At 39.7% G+C, this 25129-nt stretch overlaps 1 protein-coding gene across 14 annotated transcripts in view; it reads left to right on the top strand.

Annotated features, from left to right (window-relative positions):
• Nucleotides 1-25129, top strand: part of LOC118223890 (Nance-Horan syndrome protein-like) — a 122167-nt gene that overhangs the window by 84894 nt on the left and 12144 nt on the right. For 4 of the 14 annotated variants that reach the window (XM_035410917.1, XM_035410927.1, XM_035410930.1 and 1 more), the window contains exons 2-9: nucleotides 10352-10504; nucleotides 13889-14028; nucleotides 14832-14879; nucleotides 17119-17163; nucleotides 17680-17724; nucleotides 22293-22488; nucleotides 23409-23456; nucleotides 24845-24976. In XM_035410917.1, the coding sequence (XP_035266808.1) occupies nucleotides 10352-10504; nucleotides 13889-14028; nucleotides 14832-14879; nucleotides 17119-17163; nucleotides 17680-17724; nucleotides 22293-22488; nucleotides 23409-23456; nucleotides 24845-24976 (807 nt within the window). Of the gene's footprint in view, nucleotides 1-10351; nucleotides 10505-13888; nucleotides 14029-14831; nucleotides 14880-17118; nucleotides 17164-17679; nucleotides 17725-18698; nucleotides 18762-20507; nucleotides 20871-22292; nucleotides 22489-23408; nucleotides 23457-24844; nucleotides 24977-25129 lie in introns of those variants that run through there. The other 10 variants (XM_035410918.1, XM_035410919.1, XM_035410920.1 and 7 more) reach the window with 10 other exon arrangements.

Here is a 25129-nt window from a genome sequence, read left to right as displayed (position 1 = left end):
TTCGGTGCTTGGCCCCTAATAATAATGGTACAGTCACCATTGTTGTTTTGCAGGTCTCACATCTGTACTGATACTGATTTCATTGTAGCTGTATTTATGTTGTGTGATAGGTTTATGGCCATGTTAAATGTGCCCTCTGTACATTGCTGGTAAATGTCTAAATATAATAATTATTATTATTATTTGTGTAAAATCCATGGTGTCCAAAGTGGAATGTGCATGAGGCTGCAGAGTGAAGTCCTTCCATGGCTCCCTCCGGCTGTTTTGATTGTCCTGTGTCTTGTCAGCCTGCATCTATGTCATCAGCCGGCCACTGAATGGCTCTTGGTAGTCTGTGTAAACAGAAAAAAACCATTGGTCATCCCAAGGTAGTTATGGAGATGAAATTGGCAGTTACAGCTGGCTAAATAAACGTAGCAAACAGATTTCAAATTTTCTTCAACATTCACCAATATTAATTTTTAAAACTGTAAAGAAGTTGAATGTGAAGTAGCATTAAAGATGCCTGCTATGATTTGTACATTTCCTTTTTATTTATCCTCAGTATAGTTCACAAATAAGTCATTATATATTACTGCTTCTTAAGTTTCCATTCAATTATTATTATTATTATTATTATTATTATTATTATTATTATATTCAGCATGGTGCAAAATCTTTCTAAAGCTGCAAACATGTTTGATTCAACGAGCTGTATCAACCTATGTATATTTGTTTCTGTTCTGTCAGAAATGAATAGAAATACAATACGGTCTCATTGCATAATAAATGATTGCGCATATCTTGCACATTGTAAAGTCAACAGATTACACTGGCTGATGTTAATTGCGTATTGTTGCAGAAAGGGACTTAAATCTGTTTTCATTCTGTCCAAGCTTTCATAATGACAATGTTTTAAAAATGCTTAAACTGCAATACATTGGAAGTAAATAAAAAATAAATGTACAGATTATCACCACAAGGGGTGTGCGGCTTCATTGCTGGAGTCATACCCGAGTGCCTATATCTGTGAGAGTTTAATTAAGAGTTGTGAGAGAGAGAGGGGGGGGGAGAGAGAGAGAGAGAGAGAGAGAGAGAGAGAAAGAGAGAGAGAGAGAGAGCTCTGGCATGGTGTGGCTCTGCCTGCCATTTTTGCAGATGGATAATGCCATTTGATCTACCGTGATGTTATCCTTTCCGGCCTGGCTTTTGATCTTTCTCCAACTCGTGTTCAACACCTGTACTCACAGCTGCTGTCTTCATTACTGGGGCAGCGGCATAGGCACCCCCCACTGCACCCCCACAAATCACCACCTCCCTATTTTATTTAGGTAATTATTTATCAGTTTTGCCCTTAAAGAATAAGAATGAGATTTCTGTTATTTTAAAGATGCTCTTAGAATATGACTTTACTCAACAAAATGAATGTTTTTAAACTGTATGTACTGCTAGCCTCTCTGGCTTGTGTGGCTGAATATGTGTTGCCATTTCAACAGAGCCTGTCAAGGGTTACGTTCTCCTTATACTCGTGGGGGCCCTAGTCACTGAATGGATCGTCCTGTGAATATGGTTCACTGTTATTCTAGGCAGGTCTTGCAGACATCTTGTGAAAACGCCATCAAAACCGTTAGCTATGGCTGCTAGCCTGGCAATAGACCCACTTCATGTTTATAAACAAATGAGGATTCTCCCGCAACCCTGGGGCAAAAAGCATATCACCTCGGTAGGCTAACAGAATGCAGCGGACTTGATCATCAACATTTTAATGTACTCAATTCATCTTGTGTTTTAGTTTTTTTATTTAACTTTCATCTTTGCAAAGCTATAGAATATATAATAGTATGAATGACAAAACAATAGCAACTACACTTTACTGCATCATTATTCACCAATTTACGTTCTTCAATATACCATATCTGGTTAATCATTAAAAGTCTTTCTTAGAAATACCGACATTATTGTAAAATCACAAAACCATGAAAATCAGTAAGAAACGTTCAAACGTTCATTTGAAATCAGTAGCCTACATACAAAGTACTGGGAGAATATGCAGGGGAAATGAACACTGAATTCATTGTTTTTGTTTGCTGAATTCACATACAAATTGATTATTTCCAGGGCTAAAGGGTCCTGATGTGTAGTAAGGCCATTGTGACTGCAGTCCCACTCAGTGTGTATGTGTGTGTAAGTGTGTGTGAGTCAGTGGGAGTGTAGAGGACATACGAGTCAGTAGGTCTGGTGGGGCTCTGTTGATGATTCTGGGCCATTTGGCAGAGCAAGTAAGAGTAACTGTCTCCTAGACACTGTTTTGAGGACATTACAACAGACAAGTGTCAGACATAGGTCAACTGCAATCATTGACCAATATTGTTTTGGTACATTTTGTTCCGGCAGCAAAAGTGAAAAAAAAGCTTTTACAGATCTATCAGAGTTAAAAAATACTCTTTCATAATTGACTTCCACACATTCAGTAAAAATCAACTCTGAGAGAGTAGTTTTAATGCTAATAGAATAGATATGGTCTCTTTTGACGCTTTAAAATGTTTTAGACTTGATTTAACACTGAGAATTTTACTGTCCAGCAGCAGGAGGGTAGGGGTGGGAGGAGCCGGTGGATGAAAGGTCACGGTATATGAGTTCCCCGCCTCCCCACACTTGGCACACCACATGTGGAAGCAGAAAGAGAGAGCGGTCTGGATCCACAACAAAGGAAAGCATAATATGCCTGTAGTGTGAGGAAGACAGCAAAATGTTTCGTGTAAAATCAAACTCTGGGAAAGTACTTTTAACTCTAATGGAGTAGGTTTGGTCCCAATTGGACTCATATAAACTCATATAAATTTGATTTCAATCTCTGAGTTTTTCTAGGCAGACCTGTGGTCTGCACTTCCAGGAGGGGGGTAAGACAAGACCTTGTAGCCCATGCAAGCATTCCAGTTCAGGGGACAAACGGGATTCACTTATCCAGAGTTCCAGGAATGGTGCCACTCAGCAAAACATTGCATTCCAGCTACTTGCCCATCAGTGGTCCGTCATTGGCACGGCTGTCAGTCTGCCAGCATTTTACAGATCAGCACTACATTGTGGCTGTCATTGTGAAACAGTCAAGATGAGGATCAGCTGTTAAGAAAAGGCAAGGTAGTTGGTGAATTGTCCTTCTTCTAGCATATCACTGTAGTACTTATATGCAATCCTACAGAAGACAACTGTCAAAAGTATTATCACAGTAGTTATGATAGCCTTGTTGGAAGGGTAACTATTTACTTACTGTAACTGACAGTGGAATGTACAGGATTTTTGGTTAGATGTAGATTTCAGAGTTGTGTTCATTATTGGTTCTCTAATACAGATTCAACATGAAGTGGGTTTGTTAGGAGGTAATGGTTGAATTGAACCGTTCTTCTTTGCACAAAGTTCGGTGGTATTTTCTTACAAACCAGTTCATGGTTTGGAAACAAACAGCTATTATATCATGTAATTAGCAGAGCGGTATCAGATCATGAATCCAGCCTGACAGTATGTTCGAATGCAGCATAGTCCAAGTCAGTGCTTTGTGTGCGTGTGTGTGTGTGTGTGTGTGTGTGTGTTTGCTTAGAAAAGCTTGCAGAGAAAACATACCCAGAGTTAAATACAAACAGTACAGCCCTTGAAACTAAGATGTTAGTCTCGGATTGATGGATAACAAATATAGAGATAATATTCAGTGTCTGTTCATTCTATTTACTGTTGGCTCCCTTAATAATAAAATAGTAAGTAGTAAGTAATGTGTGTGTTGTGTGTGTGAGAGTGTGTGTGTGTGTGTGTGTGTGTTTGTGTGGTAATATGCATTCATAGGCTTGTCTGCTTTCTTTTTCACTTGTCAGACATTTTGGGCTTTGGGAGAAGCACCTACCTGCCGTCACTTTTTGTGCGTTGTGACAAGGAATTAAGAATTGTTAGTTCACTTTGCAAATTAAAAAAAATGTTTAAAAATAATGTGGTAAACAAATATAAAACTGAGGTATGAGCATTATTGTGTATGAAACATTTGGAACTTTTGTCTTTGTTTCTGTTTTGTTTTGTTTTTGTATAGCCTAAACCTAGTAGTGAAAGGGATGCCTATTAGAATATGTTATGTGAAAAGGGTAGGTATAATAAGCTAAAGCTTCAGCCTAGACCTTTTCGGTCAATATTTTTGTTTTCCTTTTAATTTAATGCCTTATTGTTATTTATTTATTTCTGTGTGCATTCTTTTTGTAAAATTGTTAATAAGGACCGAAATAAATTACTACTACTACTACTACCTTTCGTGCCTGGGATTCAGAGTGTGGGTTGTGAGAATAGAAATTTTGGGCCAACGTTATCATGGTGAGAAAGGAACTTGATGCACAAGTGGAAAGATTGCAGGCTCCAATGTCTGGTCAGACATGCTGTTTCCTGGAACAATGCACTTTACCTGAGGTGTTTTGATTTGCACCCAGACATACTGTATAAATGTATGTGCATGTGAGCTATGCGAAGGAAATAAATAATGTAGAGTAAGCAGTGTCTGTGTGGCTGAGATGGCCCACATTTCTGCTACACCACATGCTGCACATGCACATCAGAACCACTGTGCTCTTTTGAAATCCTGACCCAGATTTCACAGCCCTAATACTTTTGACTACTAATGACTTGTGTGTCTGTAAGAGAGAGGAGCAGCGGCAGCCCTAACTCTGCATTAGTGCTCTGTGTGGGTGCACCTCGCTATCAGAATAAGCCAGACAGTGCTGCTGGGCTGATCAGCACCAGTACAGGTGGCACTAGATAGCATGGAAACATCCGTAAAACGTGTGTGTGTGTGTGTGCGCGCGTGCGTGCATGCGTGCGTGCACATATGCATGCACAGAGGTGCTAGTGGATTAGAGACTGGAGGGGAAGGGTATGAGCAGACATCGCTAGATGAATACCAATCAGTGTTTTCTGCAGTAGAGGGATGGCCATGCTGTCTGTGCCAGAGCTCTCTCCAGACTGCGGACTTCTACAGCTAACCCTTTAGCACTAGCGTGTGTCTATTATTCATGTTCAAATTTTAAAAAATTCTTTTCATTCATATTTTTTGGCAGGTAATATACTGCAGATATTTGACTGTCAGGATTTTTAAAAGGTGCTCCCTGGGATCTGATTACCTACTGTAACATGAGCTTATATTTTGGTGAGGGGACCAAGCTTGCAATAACTGTAGAGGCATAGATCAAACAGACTCATACAGATCAAACAGAGGTTGGGGGGAGAGGTGTGATGGGAGAGGCTATGTATAGTTGCTTAAGGGGGGGGGGGGGGGGGTGAGGTGGCATTAAAGTCCTGTGATACCATCTAAGGTGACATTCTGGCTCTCCTCTTACCTGTGATGGGGAGGTCACTCCTTGCTGTGGTCAGGACCCAGTTGATGAATGGCACAGGTATCAGGTAGCACCAGGCTTATTGTCTCACCGTTGTGTGATGGCCTCTGCATTGTCTTGCTAATGTGCTGTGTGTGATCCTGAGTATTTGATTTCCAAAAGCTACGCTGTGCTGTTTTGCTCTCAAATGCATTCAAAGGCAAAAACATGAAAAGGGTCTGAAAAGACTGGCCTATGTGTTGCTAATTATGAGAGACCATAATCAATGTACCAGACACAGGCTTACACACCCCAGACCAACATAATATGTTGCACTACGTATAATTTTGTGTATGTTTTCATACAGTACATTGCAGCTCAGAGTGCTTGGGACCTTTGAGACAAAAGCAAGGCACATGATAAAGAAGTTAATACAGGTACCATGAACACAAGAAAAGCTAAACTTGGAACAATTAGAACAACCAGAAAGAAAGACACAAATAGACATAAAGCTACATATAATTAAAAGAGGGTTTTTATAAAAAATACATTTAAAAAGGGTCGAAGATATAGACGTAGCTGTTCTAATTCCATCTGGGAGATCTTATAGAAGTATCTGTACTGTATGATGTCTTTTAGTTTTTTAGATGGTCTCTAATGACACACTCCATGTTTGTCAGTCACATCATTCTGCATAGAACATGACAGCATTTTTAGAGGCATTTTACAGCATTGCACACATACAGCAGCCATCACTTTAAAAAGGAAGGTTGTGGTTTTTAACAAAATGCAGATTGAGGTACTGTACGAATCCAGAGGCTAACCTTGCTTTTCATGTCTATTCTGCTTGCCACATGATAGCCCCTGACCCACAAAAAAAGGTGAACATTTTCATAGCCTTCATTCACCTCCTGAATAAGGACACAGAACCTGTTGGGTGACCACATTTATAGAAGCCCCCCACCCCCTGTTAAGATGCAAGTAGTACAAAAAAATGTATCCTTCATTCTAGGCTGGTAATTATGGTTTGACAAAGATCTGAAAATTCACTGTAAATTAAATTTGAAGGGTTGCCTGGATACAGATTACTTTGGGTTATTGGAGGGAAGGATTGCACATTGAATGCTAATGGACCGATGCTGGTTTGCACAAATAGATAGGGAGAAAGAGAAAGGGAGGAGAGAGATGGTGTGAGGTTATGTATATCGGTAAGGGAGGGCTACCAATTTGTCTTTCTTTCGGAGGTGGGTGTTGTTATAAATGTCACTATGTGCTTTATTGCTTTAGCTACACAAGTTGTCTTGTCATGCAAATGAGGTACATTTGAATTTGAATTTAAATTTGAATTTGACCAAAAAGGAGAGACGCCTTCATCTTCCGCTCTCAATAGTCAGGTAATGAAGGCGTCTTTACTCTGTCGCTTTTATTTTTGTTACCTCAGAACCATGATGAACGCGCCTCCTTCTACAAACGTCTTTATGTGACACACTCAAACCAGAGTGGGTTTGTGAGGTAAAGATTATGCATTGATAACATTTGAGCATTTATTCCTGAAACCCCCACGGTAAGCTCAATATGCCATGCCTTTAAGTGGCTTTTGTGAATGGCTTAGAAACTGAAGATGGTATGCCATGTTTTAAGATTCATCGCTGTGGCATTATTGCCTGTTTACAACCTCCCTCTGGTTCCCACAATTTTTCTTCTCCAGTACCATTCTGTGTTCTGCATTTTACAGTTGTATTTTTGTACAAAATATATAGCAATGTCACACCTATAACCCCATTTCTACAGTCAACTGTCGAGAGTGGTGATATAAGGGACTGGTTATTACTGCTTGGGGAGGGCCTTTGCAATATTGGCTTCATGATTGTATTTTGTGTTTCCCTGTATCCTCCAAAGCCGTATCAGGGGGATCCTGTGTAGTATTTGCAGGAACAAACAGCCTTCTGTGTATAACTGTGAGCAATAACAGAGTAAACAAGCTCTGTCAACCTGAATGAGCCAATGCTGGCTCTTGCAGTGTACTTTCTCTTTCTTGCTTTCTCTCTCTCTCTCTCTGCTCATTTAGTCTTTCTTTCTCTCTCTCTCTCTCTCTCTCTCTCTCTATATATATATATATAGTGGGCTTCGTAATGTTTGGGACAAATACTTTTTTTCTTCTTGATTTGGCTCTATAATCCACAATTTTAGATTTCTAATCAAACAACTCACATGTGGTTTATGCTCACATTCTCAGAATTTATTTAAGGGTGTTTTTATACACTTTTGTTTCACCATGTAGAAATTGCAGCACTTTTTAGATGTAGCTTCTCTATTTCAGGACACCATAATGTTTGGTACATATTAATTTTATGTAAGTGAAAGTAGCCATGTTTGGAACTGTGATGCCCATTCTTTGCATGCAAAGACTGTGAACCAAAGACATCAGGTGCTGAGTATCTCCTCTGGTGATGCTCTGCCAGGCCTGTGCTGCAGCCATCTTCAGCTCCTGCTTGATTTGAGGGATTAGTTGCCTGAAGTTTTTTTCAGCATAAGAAATGCATTTTCGGTTGGATTCAAATTGGGTGAATGACTTGGTCAGTCGAGAAGTTTCCAGTTTTTAGCTTCAAAAAACTCCTTTGTTGCTTTAGCAGTATGTTTGGACTCATTGTCTTGCTGCAGGATTAAGCACTGACCAATGAGTGTGGAGGCATTTGCTTGATCTTGAGCAGATAAGATGCTTTTGTACACTTCAGAATTAATTCAGAATTCAAGACATGTGAGCCAGTACCTGTTCCAGCCATACATTCCCACACCATAAACCATAACCTCTGTAGTTTTGTTCATGAATTATTCTGCTGGCAGTTGTCACTGACATATCCACGCCTGCCTCCTGAAGACTGTTTCTGATCTGTCGGAGAGGTGCTTGGGGCTTTTTCTTCATTATGGTGAGAATTCTTTGGTCATCAGCTGTCACGGTCTTCCTTGGTCTACCGGCCCTATGTGATTACTGAGCTCACCAGTGCTTGCTTTCTTGTTAATGATGTTCATTTTGGCAACCCTATAGTTTTCCCGATGTCTCTGACTTTTTTCTTATTTCTCAGCCTGATAATGGCTTCTTAGACTTTCATTGGCATATTTCGGTCCTCATGTTGACAAATCAAACGTCTAGAATCAAGACTAGATACCTGCACTAAGGAAGAAATTAGAGACACCTGACCAATCAGAAACCCCTGTGAAGCCATTTGTCCCAAACATTATGGATGCCCTGAAATGGGGACACTATGTACATATAAGACTATGTAAAAAGTAAGGTCATTTCTACATGGTGAAAGCAAAATGTATAAGAATACCATTAAATGAAAGTTGAGAATATGCACTTTTACCACAGAGCCAACATTATGATGCTCACTGTATACTTTTTTTAGTGTTATAAACAATGGAATGTGTTACTGAAAAAAAATATGGCATCCCTTGCCATATTAAAATATATTTGGATTGTCTCAATACATTCAAATGTAGTGTTCAGTTTGGATTTCAATGTATAATGTATGACCATATATTTTTTGGATACATGTCAATATATTTTTGCTGGATAAGGGTACACTGCAATATAGTTGTAGTCTTGTCTTCTCTACAGCCCCTTCCTGTCCCAGGGCTATGAGTGTCTCTGCCTGGGTTAGCAGACATCCCATTGCAGGGGAAATGGAGCAGAAGCCTGTTTTTTTAATCCTGCTGATAGGGGGTGGGGCACAACTCGCCCCATCAGAAACACAGCTGGGGCTGATGATGCGTTCTGCAGGAGAGACACATGGCAAGCCAGGCCCTGCCCTTCTGGTCATTAGACCCTCTGTAACAGAATACATGTGTTTATACTGGCTTCACTTCACTCCCCCATTAGGTAGATGCTTTATAATCTCAAAGTGAAAAATTAAGCAAAAAATCTATTCTGGTAGAGTACTTCTAACTCAAATAGAGTACATGTGGTTGGCCTTGTATGGACTCATATAAAGTGTGAGAGAGTTTGAATTTGAAATATTGAGGAGCATGAGGGAAATTGTATGCTGAGCACATTATCTGCAGACACATTTATGGTTCTTGATATTCAGGTGCTGCTGAAAGTGTCATCTAATGTAATTAATACCAGTCAGGAGTGGGTCATGTGTTGGGACATTTCAATGAGTTTGTTTCAACAAATTAGTCAGTTGTTTCGCCAACAACTTCTGACATGTTATGTAATTGGTGCCATAAATTTGTTTTTACACTTATACATAAGTTCAGCTTGTCTGGAAGTCCCTAACTACACGTTCATTCCTCAGGACACATGGAGTCTCTTTTTTCCTCACGGTTATCAGCCTTATCCACCGGGTGTTAAAGGAAACGGCCCACCTCCATCTTTGGTCCTAATTTTGAAAGTTGTAACCTTATGTGAAAGTGTTGACAGAAATCCCAGCGTGATGCTAATGTGTGGTGCGAATTTATTGTTCTTTGTTGCATAGCTACGCAAGAATTTCTGTTTTGTTATGTGATACCACAAATAACACAAACCACGTTGGGTCCTTTATACTTTTCATAAATATGTTTCGTGATGGTCACGGCATGGTCTTGGCTTGAAACATGAAATACCGAGGTTCAAAAAAGGAAACAGTTTCAAACAAACTGCATACAAAGTAAGTAAATGAATAAAGGAAGTTGAACACACAAGGCTGTGCATGCAGTGTGGAGTGTTAATTAGTTCTTTTGTAATTTGCTTATTATGCACGCATGCAGCACATTGGTTATTCCCGAGCAAACATAGAGCGGCCCATTGTCAGCAGTGCAGCTGTTGATCCGCCTCCAGTTTGCAAATCACCACTACTGATCAGCCATTAAGCAAAGGCAAAATAGCTGGTGAATGGTGCTGCCACTAGTGTGGACTGCTGTAAAATATTGTCCTGCCTATAGCTGCTGCTGATGGCGGCTCGATTAGTGCTTGTTGCTGGGGGCTGTAATTCTCCCGTAGCTGCTGGATTTGTGATAACATGGTCACCCTTGCCTTTCCTCTTTTTTTGCAGCTGTGTCTAACTTGGATGCAGAGAGCAAGCTGACAGGGCACTACCAGTCGCCATGGCACCTGCAACGCAATGTGTTCCACCCCTCCACCCGGCCGCCGTGTGTGGAGGAGCTGCACCGGCACGCCAAGCAGAACCTGCGGGCGCTGCACCAAGGTGAGGCTTAGCACCCCTGATAATCAATCAACCGATCAATCCATCAACCAATCAACCGATCAATCCATCAACTGATCAACCAATCAATCCATCAACCAAGCAACCAATTCATCCAAATCAGTCAATCAGTTATTTAGTCACTTGATCACTTAATCAACCAATCAGTGACAGCTTTCAACACTCTACATCATCCTGAAATTTGCACCGCTATCACCTCATAGCACGGCAACACCCACCACAAACTGCACTGTAACTGCACAACACCCAACATGAGCATCACTAACCTGAAAGCACAGCTATCCTTCCCTCCCCTTCCTCGCCAGTATCACTGTTGCAACACGCACCACTGTCACCGCCTGCAACACCCTACAACAACACCCCACTGCTCACACTCACGCCCTCCAATCCTGTCCTTCACCATCCAACCCTGGACTCAGCGCCTCCGGACAGAAATGGAACACATGCTTGTAGGACAGATGCATGCGTACACACACTCACACCAATCCAGCAGCATCCACAGCCTCTGGCATTATTTACATTACGCATCATCATCGGCAAAAATGAAAGCATTTTCAAAAATCTATCTGTTTTTACAACTATCACTGTCATCAATCTTTAGTTATCATTTTTTTTAACATGCCCGCATACTACAGTACTGTTATGGACAGAAAGAAGTTTCATTGTGTCACATCTGCAGACAGAACCTTATTGTTTAAATCTCTGACCTTCAGAATTTTTTATATCATGTACGAATCAAATTAATGCTTCATCCAACCTTGATATTCATTGATACATTTGTGTAATGACTCGGAATAAAGCTATCCACAAACTGTAGGATATGATGATACAGTATATTTCTTTATTGCAACACATAAGGGAAATTGTACCTCCTCTTTCAAATATTTCATTATATAACAAGTTTTTTCCTTAGTACTTACTATATACTATATGGCAAAATTACTCCAACCAATGACTGCAAGTGATTTCTGGTAAATTGTGCCTTCTCATTCAAGTGCTCCCCATATGACCCTTGAGGTCGTAATTTGTTTGGTAAATTTAAAGCAAGCACTGACCCCTAGTGTACAAACAGTCAAATTGCTTCAGCTTAGGGCTGAAGTTGAGGTAGGGCTCCTAAAGTGGGGCTCTGCAGCTGATGAGGCAAGGGTTATGTAAAGCTGGTCTTCAGTCCTAATCTAGAAAGCCACAGAGCCTATTGTTTTATATATTTACCTTAAGAACAGCAACAAATTTAGACCCAAGGAATCAGGTGCGGCAAGTTCAAAGGGTTTTCAACTGGACCAGACAGTTTTGTGTGTGTGTGGTTGTGGATGCTGCTTGTGTATGTGTGCGTGCGTGCATGCGTGTGCGTGCGTATGTGTGTGTGTGCATGTGTGTGCGTGCGTATGTGTGTGTGTGCATGTGTGCGTGTGTGTGAGTCAGTGTATATGTGTATACGTGTGTGTGTGTGTGTGTGTGTGTGTGTGCATACAGTAAGTTCTGATGACCTAATGGTATATGGGAATTAGGGGTTTAAGGCAAGAAAACCCATTATTCCTCTTGAGGTTGTACATGTGTGTATTACCTGCATATTCTTAAACCCTCATATTATGTCAAGGGTCAATTTGACCCCATTCAGTGTTTGACATCTCTTAAAAAACAGTAATGCTTATTTTTTCATCTTGCTACTATATAACTGTTCCTAACTTGGGGGAATTAAATATAAAACATGCAATAAACATAATGCTGTGCTTTCAAAAGTCCTGTGCCAAATTTGTATACAAAGGTGTTGTGCCATTTTGAACCCAGGCTCTGTACCTGTATTACTAATAAGAAAATATGCTTTTAGATTTTTTTCTCTGATTTTAGTGGGTGATTCTGGTGGTAATTTCCCTTATCTCAGGCTCTAAAATAAGTTTCTCACAGATTTTTAATATTTAGGGATAAAAGGATATTCATTTTGTAGATATTAAGAATGCAATATAATGTTTCTCTTACAGTAATTTTGTTTGAAGTCCTGGGGTCAATTTGATCCCAAACATAAAAGGCGTCAGAAAATGTAAACATAATAGGAGGGTTAAGTATGTAAAATATGTTAATCTTATCTTTTCGGTTTTAACTATTTCCTGTGATGCATGTAACAGGAGACTGCTGTGCTAAAAGACAGAGGTACCAAAAACTGATGTTTTTCTTTATAGTTCTGAATAAAAGCAAAGAAATTGGTTCATGTTTACAACCTCTGGAAACGTAGCGCATTGAGTTACTTTAAGTAAATCTTCCTGCTTTTGACCAGCAATCATTCCATTATACCAGCCATTGTAAAGCTGGCAAGTCATCAGAAACTCCTGTAAATGTCTAAAATATCCTTCATTGTGCACAGATGCTGTCTGGGCCAGTTGAAAACATACACTGAAATTGAAATAATATCTAAACATCCCTGGAAATGAACTATCCCTTTATGTGTGTAAGAAACTAAAATAATTAATAAATGAAGTGCTGAGTTAAATAAAAACAAAACAGCAGCCCCTGGTGGCCATCTAGAGCCAGCTAGTGAGAACCACTGATGCATATATATAATTTCCTATCTCCGTCTCTGGAAACTGTCTCCCTCCCGTAAAAGATAATAACATCAAATTGTCCAGAAGGCCATTGTTTGCTTTTGCTTTCCCTTACAGGAAAAATACATTTATAATAGAATATATTTTTGAGATTGCAACATCTTACTGGATATGGGTAAATATAGAACTTGTTAGCGTGTTCAGGTATTGCAATATATATACACTATATGGCCAAAAGTATGTGGACGTCTGACATACAGTATCATCCGAAATTATGGGCATTTATATGGAGGAGGTCAACTCTGGTGCAGGGATTTGCTTCCATTCAGCAAGAAGAGCATTAGTGAGGTAGGGCACTGATTGGGCAATCTGGCCTGGCCCACGGTTGGCTTTCCAATTGATCCCAAAGATGTTGGATGGGGTTGAGGTCAGGGCTCAGTGCAGGTCAGTCAAGTTGTTCCACACCGTTCTCAGCAAAACAATTTCTATATGCACCTCACTCTGTGCCCGGGGGCATTGTCATGCTGAAATAGGAAAGGGCCTTCCCCAAACTGTTGGGAAGCACAGAATTGTCTGGAATGTGACTGTATGCTGTAGCATTAAGATTTGCCTTCACTGGAACTAAGGGGCCTAACCAAAACCATGGAAAACAGCCCCAGACCAAGGGGTTCAGGTACTTGTGGTCATGTAGTGTATTTTTAAAAATCCATTGCTATGAAATATATTTCATGATATTTTCCAAAAAGTCCACATATTTTCAATTATGCAGTATGTTGCAGTGTATTTCCATAAGGCTTGTCCCTCAGACATCTATGCTCTTTGTTGACAGATCAACAGCAACAGCGTCAGCGGACCAGCAGTCGCGAGCGCAGGGTGACCATCTCCATTTCAGTGGCACCCCCGATGCCCACATTCCCCTCACCCCGCACCTTGAGGCGACATGAGCAGAGGGGTCGACACCTTCGAACGGTAATCCCCATTTTATACCGCCCCATGGAAAGAGACAGGTGCATGGCATGGAATGTCAAAGCTTACTGCAGTTATTCTTACCGCATGTTCACATTAAAAACACTTCTGAGTTCCACGGGTGGACTGGTAGACTTTTCACAGACAACATTCCAGCCCTTCCTGATGCATTATCTGAAATAGGCACATGTGGAGCAGTGTTCTACTGTTTATCGCTGCTGAGGCTGCTATTGCAATCGAGCCCGCTGAGCTGGGCAAAGTACTAGGGTGACAGGCATTTTTCAGATATTCCCACGATAGTGAATGGTAAGTTTCACATTGATAAGTGGAAAACAATATTTTTTCCCTGTATCAAATGTATTATTGTATTGTTTGTGTATCATTTGTGAACACATGGCTACCTTCTTTTTGGTTGTCAAAACTAGAATCACGTTTGATTGCACAATTGGAACTAGAACAGGGGAGAAACCCACAAATTTGATGTTCTGGCTGCTTGTGCACTATTGTTTTTTGTTTGGCTGTGCCACCTTCTAAAGAAAAATAGGATAAAATCAGCCCTATAACGAAGGTAGCCAATCAGGACTTCCCAAGAACAAAGATCAGTAAAACTAATAAGAGTATTGTGCCTACGTCCAAAGAACTCCGTAACATCTTTATTTCTGTCAATGTTACACTCCCTTTTACAGTCCTAATCCCAGTTCCATCAGGTTCTAATTCCAAGAGTAAAAAAGGGGGTTGTGTGCTCAGCTGCATCCCTGTACTCACTGTGTACTTATTGGATGGTTTGCTTGTTTGTTAACATACAGCAGGAGAGACCAGGGAGAGAAATAGAATATCAACAAATGCAAAGAAAGGTAATTTATTTGAATACTTGTGTTCCATTTTGTGTATCTTTAATGCGTTTGGTTGTTTATATTTTTTACTGTCATTGTCTTGCATTTGAAAAATAGTTGTAAATTGAACATTTAAGATGAAGGCTAGTCCAATCCCAATTTTCATGACAGAGGAATGCTTGCATAAAGCCCACAGAACACACCAGGGCTCGATGAATATAAAATTATTTTTGAAGAATCAAAAGGCAAAATCTCTGGCTTTGCCTGTGTATTAGGGTGAGGAGGATCCAGAGCTGGACCCTGCCTTTCTGTGTTTCTCTTTCCATCTGTACCACATCAGCAGGGATGATAAATTAGAATATGACACTCGCTGCCTCGTGCCATCAGCGTACCTGTGGAAAATTAAGAGGAGCTCCACCTACATGGCACACATTGGTAGCAACCAGTAAAACAACAATAATGTCTATTGTTGGACACTTTTTTTGCCAATATTTCTAGGTGCCTATTCTTCCTGTGGGTATCCAGAAAGTAGCAAGCACAAATCACCATCTGGTTTGTTCTATTGGTTAATACCAATCTACTCCATCATAGTTGTAGCTTCTCTCTGTTTTCTACCAGTGAGATGATGTCACAACTGTTTCTGTCCTATTATTCCTGCATGATCCCTGCATGATTGTGTCCTGTTGTCAGGCCACAAGGTCGATAGACAACTGCATCAGAGTAAAGCAAGCAGTCCATTATCTCTTACCTCTGAATATGTTTTGTGTTAAATAGAACAAAATGGCTGAGATGCGGGACTGAACATGGTAATGACTGTCAGTCACAGAACAGAAATGAATGAATGCCTCTCCATCGTCCACTCGTCCTGTTCTTCATGTCCGGCTGTTTCTAGTTTCTGGTCATGTTGTGTTTAATTTGATCGAGGGAATCAGTATTGGTCAACTGTCCACAAGAGGGTATCAGTATTTTCCTTAGTAGTGGCAGTGTTGTATAATGGGTAAGGAACTGGTTTTGTAACCTTAAGGTCACGGGTTTGATTCCCGGGTAGGTTACTGCTTGTGTACCCTTGAGCAAGGTACTTGATCTGCGTTGCTTCAGTGTATATCCAGCTGTATAAATGGATACAATGTTAATGCTATGTAAAAGTTGTGTAAGTCACTCTGGATAAGAGCGTCTGCTAAATGCCTGTAATGTAGTAAGGTATCTTTTATGGGAAATCAAAGTTTTATGGTATCCCAATTCAGTATGGAAACTAAAAAAACACAGAATAAGATATTTGACAGTTATGGTGCATATCAGGGCATCAGCCACAAATAATGATAATTGATTTCATTGATCATTTATCTATAATTAAATAATCTTCGATTAATACAAATGTCAGTTATGGATGGTTTGCTAACAATCTGTTTCTTGGTAAATTTTTTAACCCTTTTGTAAACCTTTTTGTCTATATGGCTTATTTGAATATATCATAAGAAAAAGATGAAAAATAATAACGAACATCAGTTCCAAATAATACATATCAATAATCTACTGCATGACCTTGTTTCATTTTATATTTTCACAGATAAACATGGTTTATGCTCCCATGTCTTTATTATAGTGGATTTTTGATATAAATCACATAAATCACTTTATCTCAGATGATTGACACTTTCATTGTCAAATATAATCTAGCAGAGGTAAATGGCATCCATTACCATATATATATATATATATATATATAGTTTAAATTGATTGGATATGAGACAAAGATAATATATATGTGTGTATATATATATATATATATATATATATATATATATATATATATACTTACTGAGTATTTTCACATAAATTTTATTTCAGTATTGGTTTAAAATCCCAATAATGTCATGGGTATATTTTACCCAGGCTAACAGTTTCACCGGTGCTAATAAGTAAACAAACATCGAGGGTTAATGTTTGATAGATTGAATGTTAATGCTTGGCACATATACAGTAATGAAGGTTTCTGGACCGTAACATCAATAAATGTATTTTGTAAGAAGCAGCTTGTGGAAGTGAGCAACTGGTATTTCTACCTGTTTCTATTTAGAGGATTCTTACACAAACTCCATTATCCTGTGCATGCTCTATGCAGAATCTGTTATGAAATAGATTTTCTTAACATACAACAAAAATGTCTCTAACTTTGGGACAAATAAGGTTTTTCAAATGGTTGACCTTGTTTTCTTTTCTTTTTTATCACCATTGTTTTGTATTAAATTGCCTCCCTAAGGAGAGGCCAATGAGAGAGTCAGACATCCAAAAAACACAGAGAAAGGTAACTGTAATATTTAAAATAACCCAATGCAATAATTTGATCATTGTATGACCATTTCAATTAAAACATTATTGCATGGTGGAGGGAAATTATGTATGCTGACAAGTGAAGTAATGCTTGTCTGTCATTCCACCAGGACATGACACTTATTCCCCAGTGTCTCACAGACATGTTTATGTTTGCCTATGGTTTTTGTTAACTTTTTATATTTGGATGACATGCATCCATTTTTCATTGCTACCTTAATTGATGGTTTATGACAAATTGTGTCAGACAAGATGTCATTTACAAGTGTAATTGTTCATGTGTTATGTGTAACAGATGTAATGGCTCCACCTGTTTGTAATGGCTATGCACGCGGAAGACATTTTAAACAGCGGCTTATCGCTGGCCTCTCCCAGTAGGGAGACGTTGCTTTCCATTGTTGACTTATTGTAGCACTTCACTGTGGACATGATTCAGTCCTTTCTCTTTTTTTCCTTCTGATGGTGTGTATTCCTCCTCCTCATGCTGCAGGAGAGATCTGTAAGGGATACTGAGTTTCAGCAAATACAGAGAAAGGTAAATGGAGTTGACCAGTATGTGAAATGGCGTGTGGCTTAACCCAGCACTGTTTTGTGAAGCCATCGCCTTCGCATTTTTTCTTAATCTTTTTAGTTTATTTTTATTTTTTTGCTAAAACACTGCCGCTGCTGTTGTTGCTCAATGTTACGATAATATTTAATCTTTGGTGCAGCTAAGAGATACATTCAGTGCTGTGTCGTTATCTGTCGCTGGAGCACAGCTGCGCAGGACATGCTTAGATTTGAGCAGGGGGGAAAGCGCTGCTGCTCTTGGCAAGCCCCCAAGGACAGGGTCTAGAGCAGGGGCTGGTAACAGTGTCCAGGTGAACGTGCAGTTTTCCTTTATTTTGCCAAGACTTCACCAATTTTGGTTTGTACCTGAAACAACCTGCGTTGTGTGTTTATGTGTTTGTGCGTTTGTTGGCTTTGCTGTGAATTGTGGTTGTCAGTGTTTTGTCTCCCAAACCTTAAATCATATGCAAAGTAAAAATAAAAGTCTCCGTTTAAGAAATACAAAAAGGGAAATGGGGCAAACCACTAGGAACTGAAGACGGGGGTCGACCACTCCAGTCTCTCCTGTCCTTCTAACTCTATGTTTACCCTTCCAGCTCTGCCTCCTGAGGCTTTCAGCATTTTCTTCCGTACAGATCACCGATGACTCTGTTTTTTTTTCAGGACATTTGTACACATTCAAAGGGAGATCATTTGGCAGGGTGTAATTTAAGTGCTATTTTTGCACAAGGGCTACTTGACAAGCTCTGGTCAAAACACCCTGTACTATCAACAAAGGTTCCACTGCACACTCTTTCTCTCTGCCCTGCCCTCTTGTCTCGTTACCAAAGATACAGGTGCCTGGCTGAAATCACTTTTCTGTTCGGAGTCAGATTTTAATTTGAGCCATCATTCATGATTTTATTTTCATTATTTGATTCACCGTTTGTTTTTTGTTTGTTTTGCCTTTTGTGTTTATAGTTTGAGAGAAACCGCTCCTCCTCCCCCACTGAATGTTGCTACTATACCCCCTGGAGCAGAAAGGTATTTGCCCCCACCCCCTGAGTTGGCTCTGCATGGTGACTGTTGATCTCTTCCTTCTCTTGGCAGAGTTTCACTTTTTAATCCTCTTTTATCCCTTGTGCTGTCTTCAAACTTTTTTTTTCTGTCTTCAGTCTCTTTCAGATACGCCTTTGTCCCACCTTTCTCCCCCCACTGTGGCCTTCTTTGCTTCTTTGCTGCATTCTGGGCAAATGTGCACTACAACGTGGTCTTTACAAAATGGATAATTCTAAACACTGAGCTAAAAACAGCTGCTACAGACTGTGAGGTTATGAAATTATTAAGCTATAAACTGTATAGATTACTCCTTTGTTAAATAATTACTCAGTGTAAGCACTGAAAAACGTTTATGATATACAAGAACATGAAGCAGGACAATTTCCCCAACCAGATGCCATATACCTTGATCTATAGAAATAACCAATACAGGTATAGCAAAGGTCAGAGACGTGATTTGGTACATTAACCTCTTCTATTCCTATTTCACAGAACTTTAGATTTTAGCACACAGTGAACCACAGTTCACAAGTCAGTCTTGCACAGACAGGAGTCAGAGCAAGACACTTCAAATACATGCAATGACTGTTGGGCTCCTGATGAATCAGCAGGTGTGATTGGTGCATAATGAGACTAATTGAATCCTAACCATACCTGAGTAACGATAGAAACTACCATGCATCATCTTCCAGGTCATGGCACTTGTATGGTGGTCCTCTTTTGATTCAAAACATGTGGCACATCAATGCACTGAAACCAGCCTTAATCAGGATGAGCCACCCAGCAGCCCCGTGGTACAGTATTTTTGACTAGCCAAGAGAAACACCTTTATGTTTCCTATGTTGCGCCAAGCAAGAGTAGTTCAGAGGCATGTAAAATAGTGTAATAAAATTGTGATTGCATCATTTAAATGCCTCTCTAATTAGAATATGTGATTTTTTTACAGTTTGCATTTGACTGCATGTAATCAATGAACATATGTGGGCAGGAATGGCAAATAAAAGGTCCTCTTGATAGTCAGATTAGCCTTCACACCATAATCCCATCTGTCATTCCTCTTCTGTTCTTCATCAAAACAGTTGTTTTGTTTATTTCTGTTGCCTCATTTTCTCCAATTTTTGTCTCACGAATACTCAGTGATTTTAAACAGATGGAAGATCAGGAAGGGGATTTGAACAAACTCCTTCAAAGAAATGGTTTATCCCTCCTTATTGCTAGAGATATGACACCTTCACACAGCAAACACAAATGATTATTGCTCCGATTATCAGGGATATTTTGTTAGCTGTACATACAGTATTTGATATAACGTATGTATTTTGTGTGCATATTTACTATATATGTATATACTGAACAGTACATATTTCATGGAGGCCAAAGCTGTCATACTAATAGGCTCTGTGAGTTAATGCAGAGCATTGTGGTTGACCATGAACTCTCATGTATATATCTCTGACAGTAGGCAGCCAAAAACATTGTTTTTCTTGCTTAGATTACCCAAGAGAGCCTTCTAGCTCCCCAGCCATGCAGACTTTATGAATGACATTCTTCAACACTCTGCCTACTCTCTCACTCTGAGATGCCTCTCTTTTTTCAAATGAAAACAGCTCCTGGCAGTAAGCCAGTGACTAAAACCAAAATGCCAGCTTTGGCTTTCTTATTGCCTCCCACCCACCCCACCCGCCCCTTCCTCCTTCCCTCCCTCCATCCCTCACTCTCTCTCTTTCTCTCCTCTGTCCCACCTCTCTCTCTTCTCTCTCTTCCAGCTCTCTCTCTCTTTGCCCTCTGCTTAAATCAGTGTGCCGTTATTATTCCAAACACGAATCAGCTGAAAATTCACTGTAGCTGATTTGTTTCTTGTGTTTGGTTTTTATTTTTTACATCAGTGTAAGTTTTTTTTTTTTTTCATTTGTAAAGTTTCCTGGGAAACAGGATTCTTTTGTGGCTGGTGTTTTGTCAGGGTTTCAGTCGTCTCTACTGGATAACAGAGCACAAAAGCTATAGGGCCAGCTGTAAATCAGAGCTCAGTTCATGCTAGGAAACTACTTGCACTGGTCCATGCATTTCCATGCATTTCTTTATTGATAGAAAAAGGTAAGTGCATATTTTTATGAAATTAACTTATTGCTGGATTGGGAGTTGTTGGACATGCATATGTGTGGACAAAGAGGCATGATTTGAAGCTGGTAAAATTGTTGCATTGAAGCTTTAATGAACTTGAGATGTAAAAGAGTTTGAAACACAAGGAAAATATGAGTTCCTTACAAAAGTGTATCATAAAAAGAAGTGATGTGTTGCAGAGCAGGGTGGATGTTCACTCGCTCTGACAGAAAGGCTATTACATGCCTTCATTTCTGATGTGCTAGCACCTGGAATGCTAATACTGCGGAGCCCTTTCTCAACAAATGCTTGTGATATTTGTAATCATGTGTACTTGCTAAAGTTCTGTTATTTGTCATATGATTACTTATTGACATTTTACAAAGAGGGAGTAAATGATACTGTACATTTTATCAGTAATGTCACTATAACAGCTCCCTGTAAAACACTGCAGGTATTCTAGCTGTGTGTGTGTGTGTATGTGTGTGTGTGTGTGTGTGTCACTGATCCTTACGAGGATTTTCATTTGTTTAAGTAGACTTTCAAGTAGTAAATTGGGATATTTCGTAGCTGTTTTGTGTAGGAAATCTGTGTATGAAGTTCAGATTCCTGATGTAAATTGATGTAAATTTGAGGTAGAAGCTGGGTCAGTAGCACACATCATTGTATCTAAAATTACTTTCAATTGTAACCTGAAAATTTTGCAATTCATTACTGTTATCATAGCTCTCTGCACCAGGGCATTGAAAATGTGCTAGATCTAGTACCTTCATGTTTGTATATGAAAAATAATACAAAAAATAAAATGAGAGAACTGATGTTGTGAGCCTAGGGAACATGATGTGATTAAATTCAGTGGTAGATCCCTTCTGTATCATAATTCTGACTTTCTAAAAACTGCCTCTTTCTGTGTCTCTTGCTAATGTTTTGCTTTTCTAATCTGATTTTTTGACCCTCAAAGCCTCTTACCATCTCTGTTTTCACTTTCTCTGGAATTCTGTGATTTACTGTATGAGAATGTCATAACGTTTTGTGAATGTGCTGTTCATGTGGGGGAAAGCCAGTTTCAGGGTAATGGAACTCCAGGGTAATGTGGATTGCGTTTTCTTAATTTTTGGTCATTTTAAGGCCACACCTAGCAGAAATATAAATACACGTGTTTAATATGATGAACTAACCACTTTACTGACCTCATGCTATAGATATAGAAATGGATTCATTCCCATGAGGACTTAATTGTGCCATTTCATTCCATTTTTAATATAAGACATATTAAGAGTGGGATATTAAGAGTTTGATGTTCTGTAGTTGTTTTATGCTATTTGTTTCCATTGTTGCTTGGTTGCTAATGCACATCTGCACCACTGACACCATTAACTGCATTAATTTAACAGCACTAATATCCATCTGTTCCAGGCTGCTCCTCCCACAGACCCTGAAATGGATGTGGTGGTTCTAGGTCACAGGCCTAAGTGCCCTGTTCCTAATATCCCCTCCACTCTGGACAAGCAGACTAACTGGTCAAAAGCACTGCCTCTCCCCACCCCAGAGGAGAGACTGAAAACCGAGTCCCAAGTGATCTCCTCGTGCATTATTCCCATTAACGTCACCGGTAAATCACCTGCTTTCCTATTCCTACTTGTCTCTGAGTTTGTCTTGCTATTATTAATATTAAAGAAAAACTCCTGTCAAAAAATATAACTATATATGGTGCAACTAATTTTGACATGATTGGAAGGTCTTTCTCTGGCACTTTGAGTTCAGATTGCATTCCCGCTCACAGGTGAAGATGAGCACTGGTGTCCTTTTGGCTGTCAGAAAATGTATGTAACTACAAAGTTCATGTTGCCCCTGGCATGAAAGGGATTTTTCCCTGAAAAATAGCTTTTCCGTGAAAGAAAGCATTCTTTCGTACCTTTTGGACTTCATTACATAGTAATAATCATTTATTAGTCCAGGCTTGGACTGTGTTATCGGTACTGAGCCTGTATTATTTCGTCCCTTATGGAAATGGGGTATATTGCAGCAATATTTTAAGTATGTGCATGCATATGTGAAAAATATAATGATTAAATACATTTTACAGCAATGTATTTTCAAAAAAATATATTGCCGTTTCTCAAAGTCGAACTGGAGTGTGGCAGTACCTTTCCTGATCATGATGCACGCACACACACACGTATCAATATTATATAGAATATCGCTAGATATATATATATATTATATATAGTACACACGCACGCATGCACACAATACACACACGCATACGCACACACAAGTTTCTGTATACTGCTATATATTACATTTCCATAAGGGAACTTTCAGATGTGATTAGCAGTCTAGCGAACGAAGGGTGCATTGCGAAAGGTCTTTCACTTGTGGATCATGAGTGTCTTATGCCACCGTAACAAAGCTTATTAGATTTCTACACATTGCCCGGAGTTCTCCTTTAAGCAAAAAAAAAGCACACACAAAAAAACAAAACAAAGCTTTCTCTGTAAGTGTGTTGAACTTGCTATGTGTTGTTTTCAGAGGAGGTCTCCGTCGTTGCCTCTCCTCCTGCGATTTCAGCATTCCTCAGTGAGCCATCTTTTACATGTCCATTTGCTGTGCCCACGTCCCTCGTGTCGCCACGTTTCACGGTTTTTTTTCACACAATTGTGTCCGTGAGGGAGGAATGGAGAGAGTCACTTTTTCAGCCAAAGCCCCCCTCCCCCCCCCCCCCCCTGCCCCCACCTTCACCGCCGTGTCTGTTAATTTAAGCATGGCATTTCTCTGGCAATGCTGATCTCAAACAGTAGTAGGCACTGTGCTGATGTGTAAGCTTCATTAATCTGCAATTATGATAGCGCACACTGGGATTGGTCAGTAAATTAGAATGCTTCCTGTCCTTCGAAAAACCAGCTTTGAAGTATATGTCGTTAGTACAATACCCATGCAAGATGCTAACAAATTCTGAGGGCTACTACATAGGTGCTATACTGTATACAAGCGTGACTTCTTGCTGTCTAGTCCAGCGATCACATACCATATGAAACCATATGAAAATGCACAAGTCATGGTTTGTGAATCAATGACATCGCGCATTGTCCAAATTGATTTGTGCATGCTAGGGATCACAGAAAAGAAAGAAAATGGCCCACAAATGTCAATGAGTCAAATTAGTTTTATTTTGTATTTTTTGTAAGAAGATTTCATGTTTTATTTACCTTCAGCTGCATTGAGTCAAAGGAAATTTAGCTGTTTCTCATTCGGTGGAGGCTGAGGCTGAGTCAGAGACAGTTTAGACAAAATTGCACATTGTAAGCAGAGTACGGTAATTGCTGTGGTGCTGAAAAGCACAGTCTGTAATCACATGATAGTCATGAAGCGTAGTGAGGGGGAAAAACATCATGACAGAAAAGCGCAGAGCTGGAACTGTAGTGTAAGCTGTCAGACTACAGAGCTCACGGTCAGCAACTTAGGCTGATATCAGGTAGGATTATAGAGAAATGATTTAATTACATCTTTGGTTTTGTTAGTTTTATCAACTTGCATGACATTGACCACATATGAATGTTTCCAGTTTCTGTGGTTCTTTTAATTTTTTTGTATATTTGAGATTATACTCCCTCCTAAGTGTCTGTTTTATCAGTCTCTCGTATTCCCACTATAGAGAAATCTGTATTATTGCTCAATAAGGAATGTGAATGATGGCCATAATTTGTTCATTTGCACAATCACACATTGAGCTGTTGGAATGCTATCTCGTTTTGTTAAATGAATGCAAAAACGTGTGTGAAGAAATAAAAAAATGTCAGCATTCAAGAATACCCGGCCATTAAAGGCACCAAGTTTTGGTCAGGGGAAGTAATGTGTGATCTAATTGGGAGTTAGAGCGAAGCCCCCAGGAAAAGCATGAATGTAATCGACAGAGGATGCGTTTGCGGGCGTACAAGGGTTCCTCACACGCGCTATCTGCTTCACAGGGGTCGGATTTGACAGAGAGGCTAGTGTCCGCTGCTCACTTGTGCATTCTCAGTCGGTGCTTCAGAGACGGAGGAAGCTGAGGAGACGGAAGACCATCTCGGGCATACCCAGACGAGTGCAGCAAGATTTAGGTGGGTGCTCCTTGTTTTTTCCTTCATCGCATCTTAAATCAGGAAGGATTTTTTTTTGCATTCCAGCAGAGCACTGTCCATATGTTTCACCTTGCTCTATCCCTTGTTTTGATATCGTAGAATTGTATTGCACAAAGTATTTGCTTTAAAATA

This window comes from Anguilla anguilla, chromosome 3, assembly GCF_013347855.1.
Source record: "Anguilla anguilla isolate fAngAng1 chromosome 3, fAngAng1.pri, whole genome shotgun sequence".
In the NCBI taxonomy this organism is placed as follows: Eukaryota; Metazoa; Chordata; class Actinopteri; order Anguilliformes; family Anguillidae; genus Anguilla; species Anguilla anguilla.
This window is presented reverse-complemented; position numbering and strand designations above follow the sequence as displayed.